This window comes from Sciurus carolinensis, chromosome 6 (genome assembly GCF_902686445.1).
Source record: "Sciurus carolinensis chromosome 6, mSciCar1.2, whole genome shotgun sequence".
Taxonomy (NCBI): Eukaryota; Metazoa; Chordata; class Mammalia; order Rodentia; family Sciuridae; genus Sciurus; species Sciurus carolinensis.
Window position 1 is genome coordinate 146,563,798 of NC_062218.1, and position 27,202 is coordinate 146,590,999.

Sequence of the window (27,202 nt, forward strand, 5' to 3'; positions counted from 1 at the left end):
CTGGATGGAAAATGTAATAAACAAAAAAGTCTGACCTTTGACCTGCTCCAGAACTTTCGCATGGCACCCTGGTCCGAGCTTGCCAAGGGACATGCAGTCCCATCCCACTCCAGGGTATCCCAACATTCGGCCTGCTCATATGACCATCACAAGTTTTGCCATGTCAGACTATCATGCTATTGTTAGTTTAGAAATAATTTTCTTTAAACGTTCTCCTAGTTATGCAAATGAATACATTCTAAAATGGTCTTTTCTATCACCGCAATAAATGAAATGCCAGCCTCACTTGCCATAAATAGAAAGCAATCAGATAGTTAAGGGCATAATTATACATTTAAAAATATTTATGTATTACCAAAGCTCATGAGACAATACCAAAACCAGCAAGAGCAAAACCAAAACATTACATGTTGGAAAATATTGCCTTTAGCTGTTGAAAAACCAAACACTGTTATTTGCCAGAGCTTTCTTGGATAGGTTTTACTGGCTGTCACCGCCTGAAATCAAACAACAGGTTACATTCTCAGTTCTGTCACATGTTTTCCTTTTCTATTTGGAGGCTGTAAAATTATAATGGCTCAGCACTCTGCCAGGGTTCCCCAAATCCAACCTCACTCTGCCACTGATTGACATTCTGCGTGAAGGGGGACCTCAGTTCCCCTGCCCATCCACTGATCTGATTAATGCAAAGTCCATGTTATTCTCAGCCCACAGTGGCTGTCCAGGGTCTTAGCAACTCCTTTCTCACACCTGGTAGTAATCTCACCTTTTTTGGTAGAATTATCTGTGAACTAACTTTTAGTGTACTACCACCGAATGTGAAAACAGATTCTCGTATTATCGTCAGGCTGCATATTAATTATGAGTCATATGCTTTCCTATGTTTTGAATAAAATAAATACAAATGAATATTCCATGCCCTTTGTGCACAGGTCTCACTTTCAAAATCATAGATTTTTTTTTTTTTTCAGAAAAATGATCTCATTGGGTATTAGTGGTGCTAAATGTTTGAGAATTTACTTTTATCTCTCAGGAAATATTTAGTCTAAGTTTGTTTTGCTAGGTCTATCGACAAAGTCATAGAACTTTAATTTCTCTTTCTGGAAACAGGTTAACATATTTCCTATTTAGTAGCTGAAACATGGTGGGCAGAAGGGAGGTGTTCTGTGTGCATGTTTATTTTTAAAGGATAAGCCTATGCTGTATGGCAGAAGAACAATGTGTGTAATCCTAAACAGGCATGAAGCTACCTTCACACAGCAGATACATACTGAGTACTGTGGCGGTCAAGTACAGACAGAGTCAACGGGCCTGAGCTTCCATGATGGCGTGGTCTTGGGGAAAACATGCAGAGCTGAACCATACTGTGAGGCAACCAAATGTCAGCTGGCCATTTCACCACACCTAGAAAGGTGGTACCTTCAGCAGGTGGCCCAAAGCAGGAGCTTTGGAGTTGGGTGGACCTGGTGTGACCTTTGAGCTGCCAGGACTTTGGGCTGCCATTTTCTTTTGTACCACTGAGCACCAGTTCATGCCTGATCTGTCAATGAGACCTGAGGTGTGGGATCACGCATTATTTCAGGAGCAGTTGAATGAGTCAAGGCTCTTCTGCAGACCCTTTGCCGTGCACATATGGCCTGGCGGGGACGATGGAAGGCCCAAGTCTGCTGTTGCCTAGCTGGATAGACTCCTTTGTCTCTCATAATGGGACCTTTGAGTGTGTCTCCGTGTTTAAAGTCTCAGTGCCATAAAATGACACTCCATTTAGGCCCACTTTATTATATATTTTACATGATTGTGTACATTTGTATGCATACATTGTTGCTTAGGGTTAGAGACACACAACCACATATAATTTAAGGGATTTTTCAAGGGCAATTTTATCTGCCATATTCCTGCTTCCACAATCAACCCCCTGCAGAAGTTGTGACTTCTCTGAGATACCAGCCCCCAGGTTATTGTGAGGAATCAATGGGATAACATACGTAAGCCTCTTGGCATGGGCCTGACACACATCTGACAACAGAGGTCAATGTAACTGCAGTTATAATGTTGCTATAACCGTTTCCCATCCAGAGCAGGAGCTATCCCAGATGAGTGCCTACCGTATGGTTATTATTAATATAATTGTCCAAGAGATGTGGGGAAGAGAGGACACTTACTCAGTTTTCACAGAGAAGGATGGGTACTTGAGTGCAGGGACCTGAGTCCAGGTGAAGGCCTCCTGGAAGTTGGTACCAGGATAGGCAGGCAGCACCAGGGGAGATCCAGGCACCGAATATGCCAAGAGCAAGAAGTGGTTTCCTCGGTTGGTGCAAATTAGAGGAGCAGAGAGCCATCTGGAAAGGCAGGTGTGGTGAGGTGGCCTTGAGAGCTGGGCTTGATCCAGTGAAGGGGTCATGGGTCAAGTTTGAGTTGAGGGGAGGTGAACAAGACTCTGGGAGTGAAGAAGAAACTAGAAACATGGAAACTAGCGAGGAGGCCACTGTACGCTATCTGCGAGAAGTCCTTCTGAGCTCGAAGGGCAGCCGGACAAAAAGAAGGCCAGGACTTTAGAGATATCAGAATATGACATACAACTTCGACAGAGAGGAACACCAAGGTCTCAGATCATGCTCCTCACTGGAACCACTGAACCTTTGTTCCACCTCAGAAAGTTGTGGAATGTTGTGAGGGCAAGAAAAAGAAAAAGAATTAAATGATAAAAGGTAGTTGTCTTGCAAATATGTTACAAGGGGTGGAGAAGAAGATCACAATTTTACAAGTTGTCTTTTGTTTTAATAAAGAACATTTAGCTCACTTGCTCACTCTTCCTCCCTCTCTCCCTCCCTCCCTCCCTCCCTCCTTTTGGGTAGCAGGTTGAACCCAGGGTGCTCTGCCACCTTACTACACCCCAGCCTTCTTTGAGACAAGGTCTCTTCAAGTTGCTGAGGCTGGCCTTGAACTCGCCATCCTCCTGCTTCAGCCTCTCTGGGATCACGGCCTGTGCCACCGCGCCTAGCTTGGTTTTTCATCACACTTGTATTGAAATGACGGGAGTTTGAGTCCGGCACTGTAATTCCTTCATAGAAATGCCCTTCAACCTGCTAAGGGCTAGAGACTATTATGGCACCCCCAAACACAGGATTTCCTGTTGGCTTGTTGTTCAGAATATTGTTATGTTTATATCAACGATTCAAGCTGCCCTTTCCTACAAAAAACGCTTCCATTGTCAGAGCCAAGCCATCATTTTAGGTCTTTTGATGCTTGGCCTTCTGTCTGTAACATGACGTATAAGGTGGCCATCATGGTGGGGAAATGGATCATTGCACATCCCCGTGCGGAAGGTAATGATTCTGTGCAGGGGGTCAAGGTGATTTTATTTAACGGAGGAGCCACCCACACGACAGGGAGCTCAGAGCTTTTCACATTTGTCTTTGACAACATGGTTTCTTTCAATGCCCCTGTAATCCTCAGGTTGTGACAGAATCCATACCACCCTTCTGTTGTGAATGAACACATCTTGATCCCCACTCCCTGCTTTTTGTGGCACTGGGGTCCAAACCCAGGACCTTGTGTGTGCCTGGCAAAGTGCTCTCTTGCTGAGCCACATTCCAGTCTCCCCATGGTTTTTATTTATCGCCCTGGTACGGCTCTTCAAGCCATGAGATGGGAAAGAAAGATAAAGTCTAAGGTTTTACTGGACTTGCCCCTGGAAAAGGCCAAGGAGAAAATGGAATCTGATCAAGGGCTCTCTGTCAAGATAAGGAGAATGGAAACCCAAAATGAGCCAAAGGACAGTTCTTCAAAAAGTAAAACTATCAGCTGCTTGGGAGGTTGAGACAGCACATGAGTTCAAGACCCTATGTAAAAAACAAAAATTAAATTAAACATAGAATTAGCATATGATTCAGTTCCTTTTTTGGGGGGGGAGTACTGGGGATTATCACTGAACTACATCACCAGACTTTCTTTATTTTTTATTTTGAGATTGGGTCTCTCTAAACTGTTGAGAGTCTGAGTGGCTGAGGTTGGCCTTGAACTTGGGATTCTCCTGCCTCAGTCTCCCAAGTCACTGGGCAGTGTGTAGGTTTGCACCACTGCACCAGGCCCAGAAATTCCACGTCCAGGGATATACGTAAAAGAATTAAAAGCAGGGACTTGAACGAGTATCTTTACACCCATGTTTACAGCAACATTATTACAATGATCAAAAGGTGGAAACCATTCATGTGTCCATCAGTGAATGAGTGGATGCATAAAATGTGATATATACATACAATGGAATATGCAGTGTTAAAAAGAAATGAAATTGTGCCAGGTGCATTGGCACAGGCCTGTAATCCCAGCAGGTTGGGAGGCTGAGGTAGGAGGATCCCAAGTTCAAAGCCAGCTTTAGCAACTTATGGAGGCCGGCCCTAAGTAACTTAGCGAAATCCCGTCTCAAAATAAAAATAAAAAATGACTGGGGGCTCAGTGGTTAAGTCCCCATAGGTTCAATTCCTGGTACCAAAAGCAAAAAAAAAAAAAAAAAAAAAAAAAAAAGAATGAAAATCCTAAAAAACAGAACAAGTACATTTTAGAAAGGAATGAAATCCTGAAACATGAAATAGCATGGAAGAAACTTGAGGATATCATGTTAAGTGACATAAGCCAGGCTCCAAAGGACAAATGCTTCAGGAACCCACTTATATGAGGTACTTAGAGTAATTAAATTTATAGAGACAGAACGCTGAAGGTGGTCACCAGTCACCAAGAGCAATGGAGAGGGGCCCACAGGGAGTCAGTGGTTGATGGGATCAGAATTTGGCAAGATGGAAGGTCGTGGAGACGGATGGCAGTGGCGGCTGCACAACGTGAATGTGGTCATGACACTGACTACACACTTAGAAACGGCCCAGTGACTTCTTTAGCATTCTTACAATATTTATACATGTTCCTTACATTTTACACCTAAAATACAACATGTGTATTTTATCATAATTTTAAAAATGAAGTCAAATGAAATATGGAAGGTAGTTGAAAGAACCCCTGAGACTTAAACTTCTAGTCTTCCTACTTACCCTTAATAAATTCTCCCAAAATCTGTCTGAGCACTGAGATGACAAGAGTCATGGTTGCATGTTTGGTTGTGACAGTGTAGTTTCTTCTTGGTCCCAACTCCCTTCACAGAAGATGCAAACACAAACAAGGCTTCTCTGAGTGTCCCTCAGGACAGCTCACCCAAGAAACAGGGGTAATGGGCCCTAATCACACCATTGTTGGATGGAGACCACTTACTCTAGAGTCGCTTGTAGAAAGATGATCAACACCCAAGTACCTGCCTGCGTGGGGAAGGAGAGGCTCCCTCCCTTGGAAGTACCCAAGAAATGATGGTGCCAAGTTACCTGCAGAGCACAGAAGTTTCATTTGTAGCATTTACCCTTTCACTGAGAGTTGCTGTTTCTCCAATCTGATCCCGATATTTCCTTTCCCATCTGGAGATGGGTCTTTTGTTTTAAAGACCCTCAGAGAACACATGGCTTAGTGGAAGGGAGTGGAAGACATTTTTGAAGCACCACCTTGCAAACCTTAACTCCAGCACTCAAGGAGAAAAAAAAAAGTAGCGCCTGGGAATGAGGCCGCCATTTTGGAAAGTGTCAGTACGAGTGTGGATACACAAAGACATGAGTAGCTAAGGGTTGACTGTTAACCTCCCAAACTCAATTCAATGTGACAGTGACACTTCACAGCACATTGCATCCAATCTCATTTGAGGCTGACAAAGATTGCTTCTGCTTTACATCTATTGGTTTATTAATGGTCTACAGCCTCTTAAGCAGATGCATATTCATTAGGTAGCCAGCTGTTAGGAGGTTCCCAGATGTCGAATGTAACTCTGTCTTGGAACATATTTTTTTTTTTTTCTTTTCATGAAACAAAGTAATTGAGGCCTTATTAAAGAACCAGTTAATTACTAAAGCGGTACCTTATGGCACCCTTTTTATCATTCAAATCTGAGAACTCTTGAGACAACTAAAAAATTTGGTGAAGAGACAGTATTTAAGAACCAACCTTTATAATATAGAGAGATACTGTATGTGTACAGGCACACATATCCACACTTCCTCACCGGAGGAATTAAAGGTATATGAAAAATTCTTAACGGACAAGTTTTTCAGCTATAATATCCTTTCATGGCTTATTGTAGGAATTACATTGAAAGGACAACACTGATAAACATAGTACATTAGTTCAAATTAAAGTACTTTAGTATTTCTTTTATCTAGTTTTATTACTTTCCTATAAAAGAGGACTTGGAAAAATGGTTCTTTGTGTAACTTATGCCTCAAAACTTACAGCTTTCATTAAAGGTAACATTTCTGGGCTGAGACTGTAACTCAGTGATAGAGTGCCTACCTATTAGCATGTGCTAATGACCTAGGTTCAATCCCCAGCATCACCAAGCAATGAACAAAAAAACAAGGTGAAAATATCCTCCCCATCCCCACAAAAATTAGGACAACTACTGGCAATAAAAGTAGTTTTTTCAAATTGCTATGTATTTCTGAATGCCCTTTAAAGCCCTATTTTAAAGATGTCAATTTGAATACTCTCTTAAGAACACCTGAAAGCTAGAAACTCCATTTTTAGTTTTATTTGGAAGTTGGGCATCTCAATTCTCTCTCAAGTGCAAGAATCATAGAAGCAAATAAAAAATTGCCAAGAACACACACCCTTTAGAAAATAATGTATGCACATTTTGAAATGGGTCCCGTAACCAAGCAATCAGCTCCAGCTGGCTTACTCTGGACACATCTTTTGATCCTTGAAGTACCTTTGTCTTACACTACTCTGAATCTGCTGGATTCTTTTGCTTTGAGATTTGGCTAATGTCTCATGCTAAGTTATATCACCATTTCTACAAAATAAACAAAAGGTCTACACTTCAGAAGAGATCAGTTTTTATTTGCTCTGTGGCTCATCTCTTGTTGCTGACCTTTAGAAAATACAAATAGATTACATAAACATTTCAGCACTTACTTAAAAAACATATTGGTTCACAACCATTTATTAGCTATCTACTGTGTTTGGAGCATTACATGGAGTTTGGGGACAAAATGGTTGAGCTCAGAGATATGCAAGAAAAAGCTGAATCTCTATGCTGTGTACAATCTTTAAATTCAAAGGTCTGATTTACAGAGGGTAATGAGGGATAGTGGAATGAAACTGAATTTGAGTTCCAAGGAGGACTGAATGTGTCCTAGGAGCTGTGACTTCCCTAACTACCTTGATCTCTTCCAACTTCAGTCTCTTCACCTTTAACAAGGGGATAGTAACTGTCTTACTTTCTTAATTTAGGGCTGTTGTGCAAATCTGGAAAGAAATGAGCGTGAATTCACTCAGTAAACTTTAATAGACAATGCAAGCTATCATTACTGGATATATTCAACTTACTTTTATAAATGGCCCCTTACACACAAATAATCCACACTTTCCACATGTAAACTGTTAATGCATTTGAGGTTTGACGGTAAATAGCCTAGTGTCCACTGAATTTCTTAAAGTCCAAGCAAAGTGAACCCTGTGATAACCATGGCAAAGAAGGCTCAAGTGGCCTGTGGTCCTCTGAAGATTCTGCTTGTGGTGGCACCCGTCCTGAGGAATTCGAGGAGAGTGAAGTAATGACCTAGCACCTTCCACACCAGTTGTTAGTATGTGCTTGCCTATCACCCCCACTCCACTCCCGTATGTGAAGCTCCACTCACACCTGAAGAATATGGAAAATGATAACCCAAGACAGTGTGACCCGGGGAGAGGGAGGGAAGAAGGCGGCAAAACATCGGTCCTTCCCCAATAATCCTCTTCCAGTGACAAGACAATCCTGGGAAGGAAGCACACATCAGTTCTAAAATGGCAGTTCTTGGATAAACATTGATCCTTTACAATACAATGACGCCTGGAGGAAAAAAGGTAAGCACTGGGACCCTCCATCATTCCCCAGCAAAACCAAGTTTCAACATTTTTTACAAACGTTTTCCTGATTGCCCAAACTGACACGTTCTGTTGAAGTCTCCATTGATTAAGTCACCTCTCAGCATAACCTGTAAAAACCCAGAACCCTCCTGTAACTGGTGGCCATTTTCTACCCAGAAAGTGAGCCCCTGAAATGCCTGACTGACTCCTCTGCTGAAGAAAAAGCACTGCTGATTTGTTTTGGTTCCTTGTACTTACAACACCCACCAAACTGGCAGTTCTTTCTCCACTTAGTGTCTTCACGTGCCATAGTTATCTGTGGCGGGATAACTCCACTCTGGCTTAGCACAACTGCTTCCTCCTCCTCCTTCATCCCTTCTCAGAGAGGCCTTCCCCAATCACCCTATCTAAATCCTTCCTTCTCCCATTCTTTCCAACAGCACCTTGACACTGGGCTTCATTAACGCTGCTCACCTGCCCACACTTCCACGCGCTCTGAGTCTCCTTCCCAGTCACCAGAGCACATGAGTCAAGCTAGTGCAGGCAGTAGACACATAAACACAACAAAGAAACACGAGTAGTGATTTGGTGACTGTTACAATACTGCGATCTCATTTCCTGTTTGGAAGTTTTGGGCTTTCTACATCATGGAACCACTATGATTCTTTTTGGTATTAATTTGTGAGCATCAGAAACTAGTCCACTATTTATATTTTAATTGCATTTAAAAAAATACTTAAATTATCAAGACACAAAAGATCACATGATCACCACTTCATTGTTTAACAAAAATTAATTCTGCAACTACATACTAGTTTCCAATCAAAGCTCTGAGATGAGGAATTCTGCCTGAGATTCTCTTCCTCTTTCTGTGGTAAAACCCAGGCCAAATGTATTTGCTGATGGCTGACTGTGGACCCTGATCAGTCACTGAAAATCAACAGCCTCCATTTTGGGGACCCTACACAATCACCTTTTCCAAAATTCGTTCAGCTTCTGACTCTCCAGTTCTCTATCACAAGTAGGTAACTGTTTCATGTCACCAGAATGGGGTGAGCGAGGTACACAAAGTGCTCAGCAGTCTTTGGTATTGCCCTTTTGTGAACTGGATGGAAGCCTTGCTGGATTATTCTTGTCATGACAAGGATTAAACTTATCAACAAAGAATAAGGAAATTATGCACATGGATACACTATTTCTCCAGGGCCATCCTTACCTGTGAGGTGTTGCCAAAGTACAAAGAGTTGCCAGGCCCCTTTGCAAACAAGTCAGAGGTCTTCAGGCTGACACTTTTTATTCTCCAGGATATAAGGAGAGATTCAAAAAGTATACAACTCACTCAAAATTCAACATCTAGTCTTTTAGTCAATGCTTCTCTGAAAAATAATTATAAAGACTAGTAGATATGCAATGTGCATCAGAAGAAATAATCTCAAAACTGAGCAAAAACTATGGGGTCACACAGTATTCGGTACCCGGTGAGCCATCTCATGTGACAGGTATTTTACTGATGGTCAGTGAGAAGCAAAACAAAATTCTTTGCCCTTTAAGTAAATCACATTAATTATAAACCAAGCAAATGGATAATTGTGCACTAGGAAATACTCCTGTAATTCTCTAGTGGGATTTTGCAGTGTACAGTCTGAGGACCACTGAAGGGCCAAGACGTCTTCTAAGGAGCTACAGTTTCCCCCACTTTCAAACCACCAATCCCAGAGACCAGACACTTCATGTGTGATGCTTCCGCCAAACCAGCCTATCACAGCAGGTTGCAGAAACAGATGAGGACCCAGCTGTACTCTGTTAAGCCAGGTGCCACAGAGGTGTGCGAACATGTGAAGCAGTGCTGCTCTTCTCACAAATTTTTATTTTAGAAAATATAGTTTATAAAATAGCAACTTATTGGGGCTGGAGCTGTGGCTCAGTGGTAGAGCACTTGCCTGGCCTGTGTGAGGCCCTGGGTTCAATTCTCAGCACCACATATAAATAAATAAAAGGTTCACTGACAACTAAAACTATACACTAAAATTGCAACTTATATTAACATGTAATGAGTTTGTTATAAAACCAATGTATATTTTTAAAGCTTCTCAGTTTTTATTTCGAATGCAGTAAATATTGATAGATAAAACCCATATAAACAAAAGTTCTTTGGGGTCCTTAGTTTTGAAGGGGTATAAAGGGGGTCATGAGAACAAATGACATTCCCGTATCATTATAAAATCGAAAAAAAGTGTGCTTGGAGCATTTAATGAACACAAACCCAAGATGTACGATTAAGAAAAACCCAATGAAAAGTAAGGTTTCAGAAGTTATTTAAAAGAAATGAAACCCACTTTTGCCCAGGACTTCAAATCCTTCCCAAATCTCAGGGAAGGTAGGTCTGGGCACTGGTCACAGACTGCTTTCCCACTACTGGAGAAACCGGTGGGCAGCAGGAGCTATTAGCGAGGGACAGCGGACCAGCAAGCCTGCCATCATTAAAATATTAAGGTCCTAATGAGCTAACGGTAAACACAGGACTGGGGCTACAGCTCACTCAGTAGAGTGCCTGCATCCTCAGCATAGGGCCCTGGGTTCAATCCCTAGCACCACAAATGGAAAAAATGTAAATATAAACTCATCTTTCATAATTTTTGTCTTCATGTGACTGTTTATATATTAGAATACTCCATAAAACTAAGAAATACAGTTTTAATAGTTTAATAGAGATTTCTACAGCTTGTAAAAGAGAACATTCTAACTAGATTTGTGTGGCCAATCTTAGACAAAAGCTCATTTTAATAGTTCTCTCCCTCACATCTGCACTAAGTCGAAGGGAGTCAAAAACAATTCATTAACAATTTCCTTGACAGTTAAAAAATAAGTGGAGTTAAGTTCCTCCAGACAGCAAAATCCTCGAATAGAAATCAACTGACTAGAACAATCTCTCAGGCTTTCTTAACTTTGTTTTTAGGAATAAAACAGGGATGTGAGCCGAATTTACTGTGTAAATTAAATGACATTCTTGTGAAGTGTTAAGCACAGTGACAGGCACATATAAAGTTGTTGACATGAATTTAAAAACATAGGTAGCAGAGAAACCTTTACAGAACATATCAACCTTATCATTTTATTGAATCACTCAACACTTAAAAGTCCATTTTAGAAAAAAACCTATCAGGGCCCAGAGAGGTCAAGTAAATTGTCAAGCTCACAGAGAGAAAGTATTTAAAACGAAACTTCTTCTGTCCACTTCCAAGTGCATGCTCTTTCCATAACACACCCAGTCACCCAGGAGTGACACAAAGCCAGTTTCAGAAAATCATTTGATATAGGGTGTGTTCAGTGCCCAGATTTTATTTCCTAATATCTTAGCCAGAAAATATACCATGATGACATCATGATATTAACAAGACAATTTCAAGTTCTGAAAGAAGGTAGTTTTCCTGCTAATAGAACTTACACAAATATTTGAAGTATGAACTCTTCCCTCCAGATTCAAGTGAAATTATGGGCTCCAACTTGTTAGTGACTACCTCAAAATCAATAGTGCTATGGATAATTTAGGCAATTTATTTTAAACACAAAAGGAAGTATCCAGCCCAAGTACCGTGTAAGGACATGATGCATATTTTCTGGTTCTTGAAGTTGTCAGAGAAAAATCTGGAGAAGGGAGTAAAAATTAATCTGGAGTGGCTATGTAGACTCACTGTATGTACACTGCTAGAACATAAATGTACCCTCACACAATTAGGCAGAGTAAAACAGACAGAAACAGAAAAGCTCTGGCTGAAAGGGATGTCAGGTGGACAGAAGGGAGTCCAATAGGTAATTAAAGAAAGGAGTTAAAGGCAGAGTATTTTCCTCCCAATTTAGTAACCCTCCTTCAGAGACAAATTATCAAATTGGACTGACCCTCAACAGGGCAACTCTTACACATTTTTCTCTTTTAGTGAGCTCTGAAATAAATATTGGTAAAACAGCAAATGCTAAAGTTGAGGTTCAATAAAAAAGGAGAGGAGTACCCCTTGCATCCTCAGAAATGCAACATAGGAAGGCAGGGTCTGGAAAATGCTTCAGAGACAAATTCTATTAGGAAAAAAATTTCAAACACAAATGTTCAGATAAAAAAAAATATTTACTTCCTCTAAGAACCATGTATATATTAGAGAAGGTGAAAATATATTCCAGTTTAAAGAAAAAATTTATTTAAGATTCCCAGCTTTAAATGTAAGTGAAGATAGTCTACATGCTGCCACCAGAGGTTGGCTTGATTGCTCTGAAGTAACAACACTTGAAAGCTCCTATTCTTTGAAACTAATTTAAACACATTGAATTGTTGAAAGATTAAAAACCGCAGTCAGCTAATTACACTCTCTCTCATCTCTTATTCAGCAAATGAATCACTTTTCATTACCACTTAGCTGAAGTACATGAATTTCTGCCTAATTAGAAATGTTGTAGATGGAACATTAGCAAGAATGGAGCAGGTCAGGATATCTTTGCTGCTTCATTTTTAATTCCTAACAGTAGAGCCTGATAGGAAAGAATAGAGAAGTCATTAAATAATTGTAAATTATTTATAAAAATTACTTTGCCCAAATTATAATTATTTTTTCCTCAAATGGTCTCAAATGTCTAACAGAATAAAAGCAGCAGCAGTTCAACATTGATTTTAATGAACATTTTAATGTTATGTATAACAGAACATTATGAATACAATGGAAACAAAGTTTTATCAATTTAATAAAAAAATTTTTAACATAAAGTGGGGAGGTAATAATCTGATGCCTATATTATAGTATTTATTTTAAAAAATATTCCCAGCTTGAGGTTGAAACATTTAATTTTGCATTCCAAACTCTAGAATCATGATTTTCATGTGAGCTTAATGCAGAATTACAGCAGGAAAACAAAAACATTTTAATTAATTTCCTTTATTTGTCATTAAATCAATAAAATCTTTGACTGCTACAGGTCTCCTTTAATAATATATATTTTAACTCCTCTCTATTGGAACCGTATTGCTAATGTCATATTATATACACTCAAAACCAAAACAAAACAAATACTGTATAAAATCTAAAAGTGAACATTGTTGAGTTCTAACATTTATATTTAACTTAAGGTTTTATGGATTTTTACCTTTTCAATCTTTTGAAAAGACACAAAAAAGATAAAAATAAATATTTTTCTCTTTGTTTCTGACTTAAATGATGGCTACAGGGATAAACACGGAAGAAAGCCTTGCCAAGTTAATCACTGCAAATTGTAAATAATGACTGCTAAAAACAAACAAAAAATACTGAAGGCTTTTTTATTTCTTCTTTTAAAGGAAACCATAGAGCAGTCCTGAAAAAAATATTTTTCCTAGTTCTGCACAGGATAATTATAGCAGAAGACATGAGAAAAGTTCCACAGCTATCACCAATTGCTTAAAGAGATTTTGTTAACAATAAAAATTTGGATAGTATAATAGCAGTGTTCCTGGAACATTAGCAAAAGTATATACATTCCAGTTACCTTTGATTTAGCCATAATCACATATGTATGCCTTTTTTGGACAAAAATATATATTTTTATAAAAAACTGATCATCCAACTTTAATGATTTCATATATGGACTCAAGAGTGGTAGTAAAAGGAACAGACCCAATTATGACAAGGCGATTCAGGGACAGAAAAATCAAGTTCCTCAGGAAAAGAAAAGTATAAAATTAGAGATTCAGCCCTATTCCAGTCTTTCCACAAATTACCATATTAAGTGGGCTCTTCAATTTATAAAGGCTTTCAATGGTCTCGTCACCTCATTTGTGGTCTATCCTCACTGGGAAAAATGACTGTCTCAACTGAAGTGCTTTTGGTTGGCTTTCTGAAACACTAGATATTTCACTTTTACAAAACAGCCTTTTTGGTTCTTTATGTAGGTTTACTTTAATTAATTCATAAAAAGAAAGGGGAATTTATTATCATTTTCCATCCCAACATCACCTATCTGCACAGCTAAAAATTCATTCAATCTGCTTCTTTACAATCTCTTATTTGCTAAAGTTGGCGAAATTTGCAAAGGCATCTTGCTTAGGTTGCACAGTTCCAGAAGTCATGGCTATGTTGGGCATGCCCATTCCCATTGTGCCTGTCAAGCCCATCCCAGCAGTTGACATCCCTATGTTCATGTTCATGCCCATCATGCTCTGGTTCATCATTGGAGTATTTCCAAGAGGGGCCATTCCCATGGTGCCAGTCATCACATTGGGCATACTCATAGGCATGGGTCCCCCCATCAAAGGGTTAGTTTGTGGTCGGACAGGAAGCATGTTTGATGAAGAACTGAGATTCACAGCTCCAAAACTTTGAGTCATCACATTCAGAGGCTGTTGCATATCTATCAAAAGAAAAGAGACAAAAGAACTTTACCAAATTGAATTCTCAGATTCACAGAAAAATGATACAATTTTCCTGATCATCTGACACTTTTGGTCTCAATACAATTCCACAGTGATTTTATAAAAGAAATCAATTAATTTGCACTGGTTACTCTAAAACAAATATTCAAGTGGCTCTTGCTCTGATTTCCCAGAGAAACTGCTTGTAGTAGGGAAAAAACCAGACACAAAAATACTCCCACAAAACTTACTGCTAAAGTCTCCTAACAGATTGTCAAGAGTCAGTGTCTGTCAAAAGTTTAAAACGTTTGTATTACCTTGATTTAGTTTCTCTATTTTCGGAATTAAAAGGAAAAAACCAGAAGTACAAAGATTTATGCAAATTCATGGAGTTATTTACAGTAACAAAAAGATGAAAACAATTTAAATAACTGACAAGAGGAACTATACACTGATGGATCATAAAAGTCCAAGGTCAGCCTGAGCACCTTGGAGAGAGCCTGTCTTAGAATAGGCAGGGGACATGGCTCAGTGGTAGAGCACTTGTGTGGCATGTGTAAGGCCCTGGGTTTGATGCCCAGGGTGGCAAAAGAAAAAAAAAGATCTGAACAATTTTTTCCCTAAGAATATCCAACAAAGGAAAAAAAAATCATAATTTAATGTCAAATGAGAATAGCAAGAAATAAAATAATATAGACAAAATGATCCCAAGCATTCAAAATATGCTTAGAAAAGACGGAAAGAAATATGTAATTATATGTAGATTGTAGAATTTAAATGATTTTTATTTCTACATCATTATTTACACAAAAACAACAGTAGGACAAATGTTTTTATTTCACTGATGAGAGCCCCCAAACTCACAATACAATGCATGTTATCCTACCAAAAGCAAAACAAAGCCAACACATGTGTCAGGAAGGATGAAGGACACAGCATGCTTCATGCAAAAAGATCGTAAGTAAATACACAGTAAACCTGCCTGACTGCAGTTTATGTTAAGTACTTGTATTTCAATGCGTGAGGCAGTCCTGGCATCAAGGCCAAAGGTTACTAGTACACAAAGAAGAGGAATGTGTTGATGGGACTTAACTTACTCTGCTGCTGAATCATTGTATTGAGCGATGGCTGCTGGGGTTTAGAAGGCTGCATACCAGGTAGTAAGTTGTCCAGGCTGATGTTTACACTGGGGTCAGACCAAGTAGAGGGCAGGGTTTTGCTGACTGACTTCTGGACCATATCTGTATTCTGATTATAGAGAGGATTAGGCTTCTGCAGCACTGTGCTAACATTTTGCAAAGGCTGAAAAATAAAAAAGATGCTCTAAAAATTAAGCATCTGTTCTATAAAGATTATCAGATGGCAAGTTAATCACAATAATGAATTTCTAAAACCAAAAAGAACCACAAATGTTCTATGTTAATGTCTTCAGTACTTTGAATCATTAGCTTTCTAAACAGGTCCCTCTGATGTCCTAATTAGCTCTGGGGTCAAAAACCCAACAATATATCTACACTAACAATTATTCTCCCATAACCCGAAGCCTACAAGCCACCATCCCTGGCAAATGCTCAGAGTAACTACCAACTTGAGATTAGCTTTGAGGAAATACATAAGTGGAAATGTATTCTTACAAAACATAATTCAGGATATGATTTCTCAAGTTATAAAAGGTAAAACCGTTTAACAGCAAATTATATTTCACATGGCTGACATTTCCCTGCTCTGTGCACACTTCTACTGCCTGCAGTAAGCAACCCAAGTGGAATTTGATATGCACATGGACCAATTCAGGAGCAAGGAGAAATTCAGGAGAAAGAAGCAGAGATGCCTGGGAGTTAAAAAGGATAATTAAGAACAGGACAGAAAAAAAGGAAAGAACTAAGAACAGGAATAATAATTAAAAATGGACCAACATAAAGAAACACAAAATAGTTACTGTTACCACTGCAAATAAAGCAGACTGGCTTTAAGCTTAAATCATATGTTAAGGCTGATTTCTGATATATGCAGCAGTTAACCTTCTGCTTCTTTCTTCTCTTCTTTCATCCTAACACCCAAAAGAGGAAATTCTCACATATTAAAATGAGAAATTAGTATTATAAACAAATATTCTCAACAGCTTGAGTCAAAAATAGTAAGTTCCTGGTATAACTGAGAAACTTATTTTACAACCTTGCATTTGTATAAATTCTACAGCTGATAATAGGTAATTTAGATTTAACTATATAAAGTGAATTAAGCTCCCATTTTAGTCATTTCCCTTTATGAAAACAAAAACTGAAAGAAGAGCCTTGTAACATTTATATAACGGAAAGCGGGCTCAGCATAGGGAAAAACTTTCACCGTTTGAGAGCACAATTTTCTATGTTAGCAACAATGGTTTACAAACAATGAGTGATACTTTTTCAAGAACATACCCAGAAATTTAACAAGTGAATATCATGGGTGAAACAACACACATTTCTTTAACTTGAAAACAAACTTTGAACACAACTAAATACCAATCTGCTACAATTTAATAAATATTCTGCATTTCCTTCCTCTGTGCAGGACACCATGTTTGGCTTTACAGGGACTGTAAGACGGGTGAGAAGGTCTTGCCTTCTCCAACCCGAATGACTGTATTAGGGGAAAGAGTAAAAAGCAATTGTAATGTGTGAAGCTGTGTGTATGTGTCTATACACAGACACACACATATACACACACACACCCATCATGTGCTGCTTTATAATGTAATGACATCTGATCAACAATGGACCATGTAAAATTATATTGCCTAGTGCCAGCACAGGCACCTCAGCTTGTGTGAGTGCACTACGAGGTTCACACAATGACTAACACCAAGTTTCTCAAACTGTTAAGCAATATGGAAACACACACACACACACACACACACACACAGAGCTTATCTTTTCTGTCTTACACTAATCTATGATTAGAGTATCTCAAAGATTTTGAATCACAATTTCCAAGGAAAGCAGACAACTTACCTGTGACCTCGACATGGGCAAACCAAGTCCTACAGTATTCGTGCTCATCAAAGAGAAATTCATACTCTGGGAAGATGTCATGGTTGCTTGAGATGAGCCCATGAGATCAAACAGATCTGAAGAATTTGAGGCAGCTGGAGGTGGGCCTATAGCTGGTTGTGAGCCACTGACAAGTTCCACTCCTGGCTGAGAGGTACTGCCAAAGAGCTCACCACTGGAAGAAATAGGCCCTGATGGCGCTTGGTTGAAGGCACTCCAGTCACCAAAGTCTCCATTCCCACTTGTTGCAGTTACTAAGACAAAAAGAACCACAAGGGTAAGAAACTTTCTGAAAAACACAGAACAAATTTATGTAACATCTATGAACTGAAACTAATTAGAACTGATCGGAGTCCATCCCGATTAACATCTGCAGGTACCATCTCCCCATCTCCATCTGGACGTTATTCCTTCTCATGAATATTATACGAGTGTTAACAAGGTGGCAAAGAAAAAAAAACCAAACTCTCACATATAAAGTAAAACCCATCTCCTGGAGGTCTGTAGGTGACACACAGAAATTACCATAAAAACTTCCCTTCAACCAAGTTTGCATATCAAATCTATTTCCAGCTGAACAAATACAATTCAGCCTGGGACTTGAGAAAGCAAGAGGAAATTCTAAACTGGTTAAACTTTTTGCTGACAGCTACAAAATGTTTAAGTGAAGAGATGGTAAAATCAGAGAACTCAACTTATTCACTTCATTCACTGTTTGGAAAGGTTCAAGGAGAAACCTTTCATTTGTGGTGTTTTAAACCTCAAATTCATAAGATCAATTTTATTTTTAAAAACAAAAAATAGGGGGAAAAAACTAATGAATAAAGGATAGGATTAATAAACTTTATAAGAAATTCTCATTGGACTATGCTTCTACTAACAACACAAGGGCCACAGTCATGATATAGTTGCTAGTATATTTCTTGCTTCCACTGAAAATGTCCAATGTATTTAAATATAAAGGGGGAACAGGAAACTCATGCTAACGTTAATAAAACAAATGAAATGCTATCACTATATTTCAAAGTATAATTATTAATCTGAAGTTGAATACAATAAAAAATTGACAGGTTAACTGCTAAGACTGTAGTGGTTGAAAGCATAGATTTTATACCTTACTAGCTGTGTTATCCTAAGCAAATTACTTACCTATTTGTGCTTCCCCTTTTAAGTCTACATTGTAAAGATTAAATAATCTAACATACACTAAGTGACACCTAGGATTGTTGCTGTGACTGAAATCATTGTCCAGGACCCAGGGAGGGCCCAGGCACTGCACGCTCTCTTCTTTGGGCATGCGTATGAAAGCGTGAGTCAAGCTTCTGGGAAGTCTACATATATATATTAAGCATTGGGAACACAAGTATTATAAAGGCAGATGATACTTTAAAAATTTTTTTAACTTGGCTATATGTGAGTCTAAGTAAATAAATTTTTCCTTAAGAAAAGAATGGATAAATACGAATTATGAAGTCAAATAGCAAAAGGTGAAGAAAAAGCTACATAAAAACTGTCATCTTAAAGTGAATGGTATGTATTTCCAAGTTAATTAACATCTCTCTTTGCATTCTATGTTCATTTACAACTTGGAGATAGATTTTGTCTAGCAGTGTGGAGATTCCTTAGAAAACTTGGAATGGACCCACCATTTGACCCAGCTATCCCACTCCTCGGCCTATACCCAAAGGACTTAAAATCTGCATACTATAGAGATAAAGCCACATCAATGTTCATAGCTGCTCAATTCATAATAGCCAGACTGTGGAACTAACCCAGATGTCCTTCAATTGATGAATGGATAAAGAAACTGTGGTATATATGTACAATAGAATATTACTCAGCTATAAAGAATAATAAAATTATGGCATTTGCAGGCAAATGGATGAAACTGGAGAATATCATGCCAAGTGAGATAAGCCAATCTCAAAAATCCAAAAGATGAATGATCTCACTGATAAGCAGATGATGACACATAATGGGGGGTGGGAGGGGGGCAAGAATGGAGGAAGGAGGGACTGTACAGAGGGAAAAGAGGGGTGGGAGAGGTGGGGGGGGAAGGAAAAAATAACAGAATGAATCAAACATCATTACCCTATGTAAATGCATGATTACACAAATGGTATGCCATTACTCTATGTACAAACAGAAACAACATGTATCCCATTTGTTTACAATAAAAATAAATTAAAAAAAAAAGACAAGGAAAAAAAAAAAGTAACCAAACACTGCAATACTATATCTCATTATGCTAAATACCAAAAGAGAACAATAACATAGTCTTTAAAATTATATTCTCCTATTACCATATTAAAATATACGTACCCTCAAAAGAGAAAACAATTCACTTAGAAACCCCAAGCTCTATCAACAATTTAATACAAGAACTGGGCTAATATTCATCATCTCAGGGTTCTACTAAAGCATGTCTTTGATCTTCTTTATAGAAGAAAAGACTTAAAGAGTTTTACAATTAGTTCTATATATTAAACAATTTGAACCCATTTAAGTTAAGCTGCTGGATAAATGTAAACTTTATGCTGATTTTCTATTTGCTTGATGTATAAAGCAGAACATGAATAAAAAACTGGGGCAAAATGTGTTGCCCCATCTGAAAACTCAATATTTGAGATGATTAATCATGGGAGGAAGTGATTTCTAGTGGGGCATACATTGTTCAGACATGATTAATCATTTTGCAGAAGTTTCAGCCCCCTGCACAATGGTGATCAGGTTATATTAATCACATGCATACAGATGAAGAGATGCATCACTTAAGCAACATTAACATATTCAAATTATTTGCATAGTAGGCAAATTTATATACATAAAAACTTTGAGAATTACACAGGGAGTTTATAAAATTAGGGCAATGTTTATCTTCTGCTTTGATTTGCCTAAAGTAAGGTATCAACCCTTAGAAGGCACAATCACACTTCCAAAATGAAGCAGTTAATTACTCAATAATTCTAGTTTCTGGGCAGTACTTAGAATTTACAAAAGTAGGGTATAAAAATAACCCCAAACCACATTAAAAGCTATGCATTTTCTTCCTGCCTCCTCAGGAACCTAAATCAGACATTACTTGATATAAATTTTAATAAAGATTAATAGCAAAACTAATTTACCTGTAACACACAGTAAAACTAACTAAGTTACATTTTTTCCTTCCTGTTTCACCTCATGTTTGTTATGGGGCGCAACTTAAGAACAGACCGATCACCACTGAGGAGTCCAAATTTGAGAGTCTTTATTAAGCTGGTCAGCTGACTGTCTCACACAATGCCTCAAAAAATGGCTATTGGGAGAACAGCCCCAACCACAGGGTTGTAGGGGTTCTTATACCAAAAATCACATCAATCCTAAGTGTCTGTTGCTATGTTCAAAATTACAAATTAACATCATGAGATCATCAACAGAGGGGGAAGTGGGTCAAAATGATCCTTACCTAGGACAAACTAAAAAATGGTTACTAATATCCACATAATCACTGTTCACATGGTACACTGTTTAGGAGCAATAGGAATCCAAAGAGAGCAATTCTTTACTACATAGGAGTTGCCATTGTATATTATTAAACATGTCACACCAAGTAACTGAGGATGGGCACACAGGCGGGGTGTTCCCATGGGAAAAGCTTATTTCCTACATAACATGGAGTCTCAGAGCAAAATGGAGTTTGTTTAGTCATGTCCCTTAGAGTCTGGCCTATAACATTCTCATGGAGTCAGATCTGTCAGCCCATCACAATGTTGAGTCTCTATTCTACATATTTCTATAGACATTACTTTATCCTTTAAAGAACTGTGACAAGCAGCATTATTTCTAATTTTATTATTATTAAGTTTTTGCAGTAGTGGGGATAGAACCCAGGGATGCTCTACTACTGAGTTACATTCCCAGTCCTTTTCATTTTTCATTTTGAGACAGGGTCTCACTAAATTGATCAGGCTGTCCTCAAACTTGTGATCTTCCTGCTGCTGAGTCACTGGTTAGCAGTTTCAGAAGGTTGCCTGGCTAGTTCATTTTGGAAAGTTGTTAAGTTTCATTCCTGAAAAATTACATGAACTAAATATATATCATAATATTTTTACGCTAAAATAGATTACTTATATTTATTTACACCTTCCCCCCATACAAACGAAGAGTTACATATGCATATGGACAATTTTTTTTTTTAGCTATACCTAAGCAGTAGCCAACCAAACTCATTTGGCACATTAAAGACACTGGCCCAATAAACTACCTTGTGAATAAGTTATTTGGGAATTATGAATTATAAATATGACAAGGAAAAAAAACAACAAAAAGAAGTTGATTTTTGGGAGGGAGTTTTGTACTGATAACCTTTTTACCCACCCGGATATCTGGTCTATCAAACCATCTCATACCTTGGGAAGGGAAATTGCCTGATGCAGCAGCTGAGCCAAAATCAGCAAATCCCCCGAAAAAATCAGCTGTTCCTCCTAGAAGTTAAGAGTAAGAAAAAAGTTAAACTGGTAGACTCAGAGAACAACTGTATGAGATTTCCAAAAGCTTGCTCAGCACCACACAATAATGCAATGTGAAGGCTTCAGGCCCGTCCCAGGAGCTATTTACATCGTGGTTAAGGGATTCCTCACTCACATTTCACAAGCATAATGAGGACAGGCCCTTTATGCACTCAACTACGCTCTTTATAAGAATCTTCCCTGGGATGCTTAAAGCTGAGTAAAATATTATTAGGGAGTAAGATATTCACAACACGGAAGTGAAATGCACAATACCTGAATGAACTCTAAGATTTTTTAAAAAATTATTTCCTGAAAAGACAGAATTGAGACACTAGGGAAATTAGAATATGGTCTGTATATCAAACAGTATTGTTGTTTTAAATGCTAAATGTCCTAAGTATAATCATACTGTGGTTATAAAGAAGAATGTCCTTGCAAGGAGATACAAAGTGAAGTATTTTAAGGGCAAAATGTTATGTTGTTTGGAACTTTCTATCAAATGGTACAGAACAAGCAGCATTTTAACAAATAAACCAAAGAAAGAAAATGAGGACTTTTTTTTTGGTATGTTTAAATTTTTTTAAATTAAAAGGGGGGAAAACACTGTAAGTTGATTTGCAAAAAAAAAAAAAAAAAAAAAAATCAATCTAAATAGCTACAGGGAGAAAAAACTAATGTAATGATCTTAGCAGACTATTTTTTTTTTCCCCATTTTTACTCCATGAAAGAGTAAATACTTGTTTTTTTGTTTTTTGTTTTTTCTTTGGTACTAGGGATTGAACCCAGGGGAGCTAAGCCACTGAGCCACATCCCCAGTCTGTTTTCTTTTTCTTTCTTATTTTGAGGCAGGGTCTTACTAAGTTGCTTAGGTCTAAATATTTGTACTTTTTAATGCATGGAAAAATAATAGTTTTTTGCTACTACTTCTAAATTGGTATGTTTAAAGTGGCAAGATCCAAATCATCTCTACAAATCAATCTCTCTGTATACATCACATTCTCATGCAAGTTTTTATGTATAAACACTACATGGATAAAAACATTTACTTTTATCTGCAATTAGAGCGATATTTCAAGTTTTAACATTTTCTTTAATTCACATTAAGGAAATAGTCAAAGATCTAAAGCCTTAAGTAGCTGTCCTTACTTTGTCTGTCCTTAAAGATTTCACCTCTTAAGAGTCACAACCTTAGAAGTCTAGTGCAGCAGTTCAATTATGGTGCTTTTAGTGTTATGTGAACATTATATAGGTTACATCACAGCTGCTTAGCCTGCAGTGCTTAGAAACTAGCCAGGTGGGACTGGAACATCTGGGCTGCACTCAAACACCACCAGGGACAGCTTTCAACATCTGGTGCCATTTCTGAATTGTCTTATCGCTGCAAGACATTCTACCCCATCTGCTACACTCAACTGGGTTAATTAAACGAGAACCATCTTCCTTTCTTAATAAATGGCCAGCAGTAATAAAAGGAACAAATCAGTTTCTGATAGATGTATATGTATTTCTTTTTAATGCACATTTACTGTAGTCAACCATCAGCAGGTATAACTAATTCCTCATTTCTCCTGCACATTAAAAGTGCAAAATGCTCACGTATACATTCTCACTCACAAGCAAACTAATGTCAACCACAGGTTCCCCCCTCCAACTAACACTATGGCTAATGTCTACTGTTTAATGCATCTAAAAGATGATATCACAGGGATCTGGTTTTCTCTTTCTTAAAGGTACACAATACACAGGTTGTGATAAAATGTGATGAGTACAAAAGACCAATGAGCTAGATGTTAAAACCAATAAACGAGCATAGATATTAATAAAAACTAACAGGGAAATGAATGTTGCAAACAGTTGCTGCTTAATATTCATGTTTGTTTTCTGTAATGTTCCTTCATGTTAAAAACACTGATCAAAGTATGCTGTTGGGTAAAAGATGATAGTTAATCAATTACTGTAACAGTAAGGGACTTGAAAATTGGGAATTATTTTCATTTGCTTCACCCAGGAAGGCAGTGAAAAAAATATCAGTTATTTATTTTGACAAACAAGTAGGGATTTTTCAAATCTTAACTAGTGCAGGATACCAAGAGAAATTCATGGGGCAGATAAAAGCACTGAATACATCACTGATCACAACTTAAAAACTGGTAATAAATAAATATTTATTTTACTTTCCTGGATTTAATAGTTCAGACAAATACCTACACTTTGTTTATTCTGCTGCTCCACCCTCTACCAAGTACACTGAAGTAATTTTGTGTTCATAATTTATCTATAGCAAATATAATTCCTCTTTACTCATACTACAGGGAGTTTGTTTCAACATCACTAATTTAAGAATATTGGGAGTAAATAATGGAAACATGCACATAGTTATTTTACAAAGAGAAGCCACCTTTCTTTGGCAGAGATGTGACTTTTTCTCTAATCTTTTTAAGTACTATGTTATGCTTCAATTAGTACTTTATATAAGATGATCTTTGAAAACTCTCAAAAATTAAAACTCTATTTAGGAAAAGTTTCTCTCCTAGGAGGAAAATACCTATATGTATAATATTCATACCAATATTTTAAATTCAACAGAAAACTTTTATGCTTAAGAATTTTCCCCAATAACAGCTATCTGAGGAAATGTAAATCAAAGATTCTACCAAAAATTGCTGCATGTGGAAGACTGCTAATTTTCACAAGAGCCATCCTTCAAGATTCCCACATGAGAGCTGTCATTATAAATGAACCATTTCCATCTGCCTTTTCAGGGCAGCAAGGAGGTTATTTACAATCACCAGCTGGGAACATGTATTTTCCAAAGCAATACTGTGAAAAAGAAAAATATGGCTATACAGAGCTTCAACTAGAAATGGAAATTTTCTCTAACAAAGAATTTAATCTGGATTACACTAAAAAAAAAAAAAAAAAAAAAAAACACTTTTGCATGAAGAATTTTTATAGAAAAGTAAAATAAATGATGAAATAAAAAATTTTCAAATAAATGATATCATCCATAATCCACTAGAACTTTTAAAAAATCACTAAGGATGAATATCTCCAACAGAAAAAAAGAAACAAAGGACATGAATAGGCAAGTCACAATTAGCCAGTAAATAAACAAAAAGTATTTAAACTCAGTTAACAAACAAATGCAAAATAATATGAAATACTATTTCCTCCTTACCAAAATGGAAGATTTTAAGAAGTGCTAGAAATGTCATTTTGTCCATAACAGTGAAAAACTTGGAAACAAAAACTAATGTTCAGAAAATAAGGAACTGAACATATGATTTAAGATTACAAAGCAAGGAAAAGTTCTGTGAAAGAATGCACTATCATAAGAAAATGGTAGTGAGATCTTGGATGAGAAGCATTTTACAAAAAACAAAAACAAACTTTATCCAGAAGACTGGAAAGACCTGTCACACAATAAATGCTTAAAAGAGGTTTTGACTGAAATATAGAAATTGTATTTTTAAAAGAAAGCTAACCCAAGTTAATAGTTTATATATCTAAATTGGGATGAAGCTCTTGCTGTCCACATTTCTAAAGTAAGCATGCATTACCCTTGAATAATCACTGAACATAATAAAAGAACATAATAAAAACGATAAAAGAGCTGGGGATGTAGCTCGGTGGTAAAGTGTCCTGGTTCAATCCTCAGTGTGTGCAGGGGTGGCGAGTGGGTGATTACTGAATACAAAAGCAACAGGTCCAAATGTAATGAAAATTATGAACTAATATATTTTAATACTCCAAAATTTTTTAATTAATAAAATTCAAAAACTACTGCAAGGCATGTCCTACTTGTACCAATTATGGTATATTATCTCTTCAAACTCATTTACTATAAGAGAACTATCTTATGTAGCAGTATGTTAACTAAAATTTAAATTCCTTAATTATAAAGGGACAGAGAACACAATTTAGATTTATACTAAAAAAGGACATGGAATGATTCTGTCCTATTTCTAATTGGCTTAGTTTCTAGATACTTCATTATTCATTCTTAAAATACTTAGAATTGTACTATATATAAGAACCACCAAAAGTACAGATTTTAAAAGAACAAACATCATCACAGTAGGACATTTATCAAGATAATCTCAAGTAAATCTTGATGGTTAGGTTTCACATATGTTCTTTTAAATTTAGTAAGATATTTTACAATGATTTTACCAGATACACTTTTGAAGATGCTAACAATAAGGATGGAAAAAAAAAAACATTAAAAAAGAAAAAAAAAATCTGAGCATTTTCTCAAAGGAGATATTTATCTGATGAGTGGTACAGATGCCATATCTGCTTAGCTTTACAGTTTGTGCCCATATTACTTGCATGATGGTACTATTATAAATATGGGCACATCTGGTAAATGACACCCAAATGACATACCAAACAGCAATGTTAATATGGTAGATTTCTTACACCTTCTCATGTAGGTGCTAAAGATTTAATATCCAATTTCCTTTTATTGCAGAATTCAATTTAAAATATACTATTAAAATATATAAATAGAAATGGGGTCACTAAATTTATGTACTGAATGAAGGGGACCTGCAAAACCTGGTTTTACATACTGTTTTCAAATAGAAGATATTTAAAAAAAAATACTCTGTTGTCAATTCACATTCAGCTGCATTTTAGAGATATTAAAGTAAAATAAAATTGTAAGGCAAGAAACCTTCCCTGGATTTCATTTAAACTTAGTCTCAATTACTGTACTACTAATAATTGCTACTTGTATTTTAATTAGTCAATCTACTGTTTGCATTAGAGAAGAAAAACTACTCAAAGGTTTCTTGCCAAGCAAAAGAAGCATGCTGGTATTTAATAATTCTCTCTGTTCAAAGAAATCTTGATATCATGGAGAAAAAAGTTACATACATTTATTGGACCTTCCTAGTTAATTCTTCTCTGATTGCTCCGTTAAAACTTCCCACAGATACATGAAAGGGGCTCTTTATTACTGCATGCCAGGAAGTTCAAAATAACTGATATTCTGTGATACTATGTCTATATTATACAACTACATGCCAGCTATCAGTTAATATACTACAGTTCAAATCCCAAACATGTTAAACATCACAAACTGTTAAATAAGTAAAGTAGCTGTTGTAACCTTGGGCACTTATAGTCTAATAAAGGTTAAAGAATAATTTTAGGAAGTTACAGAAAAAAGAGAAAGGAACTGAAGGATTTCAGAAACAGAAAAACCAGGTATCCTTTAATTCATATTAGTACAAGTTTTATGATAGCAAGTAGGAAGGAGAAAAGAACAGAAAACTTTATATTAATTACATGTACTAATGCATTAATGAAAAGTTATTTCCATCACAGATTTATATGCTAATGCAAAAGTTTTTAAACAATTTGGCTTTGAA

The 27,202-nt window shown here is 37.1% G+C and overlaps 1 protein-coding gene across 2 annotated transcripts in view; it reads right to left on the reverse strand.

The window, feature by feature from the left end:
- Nucleotides 1–12,564: 12,564 nt before the first annotated feature.
- Nucleotides 12,565–27,202, reverse strand: part of Clint1 (clathrin interactor 1) — a 64,803-nt gene continuing 50,165 nt past the window's right edge. Inside the window, exons 9-12 of one of the 2 annotated variants that reach the window (XM_047556131.1) lie at nt 21,723–21,797; nt 17,296–17,588; nt 15,400–15,550; nt 12,565–14,301 (exon numbers count right to left, since the gene is read on the reverse strand). In XM_047556131.1, coding sequence (XP_047412087.1) covers nt 13,955–14,301; nt 15,400–15,550; nt 17,296–17,588; nt 21,723–21,797 — 866 coding nt within the window. In that variant the 3' untranslated portion in view covers nt 12,565–13,954. Of the gene's footprint in view, nt 14,302–15,399; nt 15,605–17,295; nt 17,589–21,722; nt 21,798–27,202 lie in introns of both variants that reach the window. The other variant, XM_047556130.1, reaches the window with a different exon arrangement.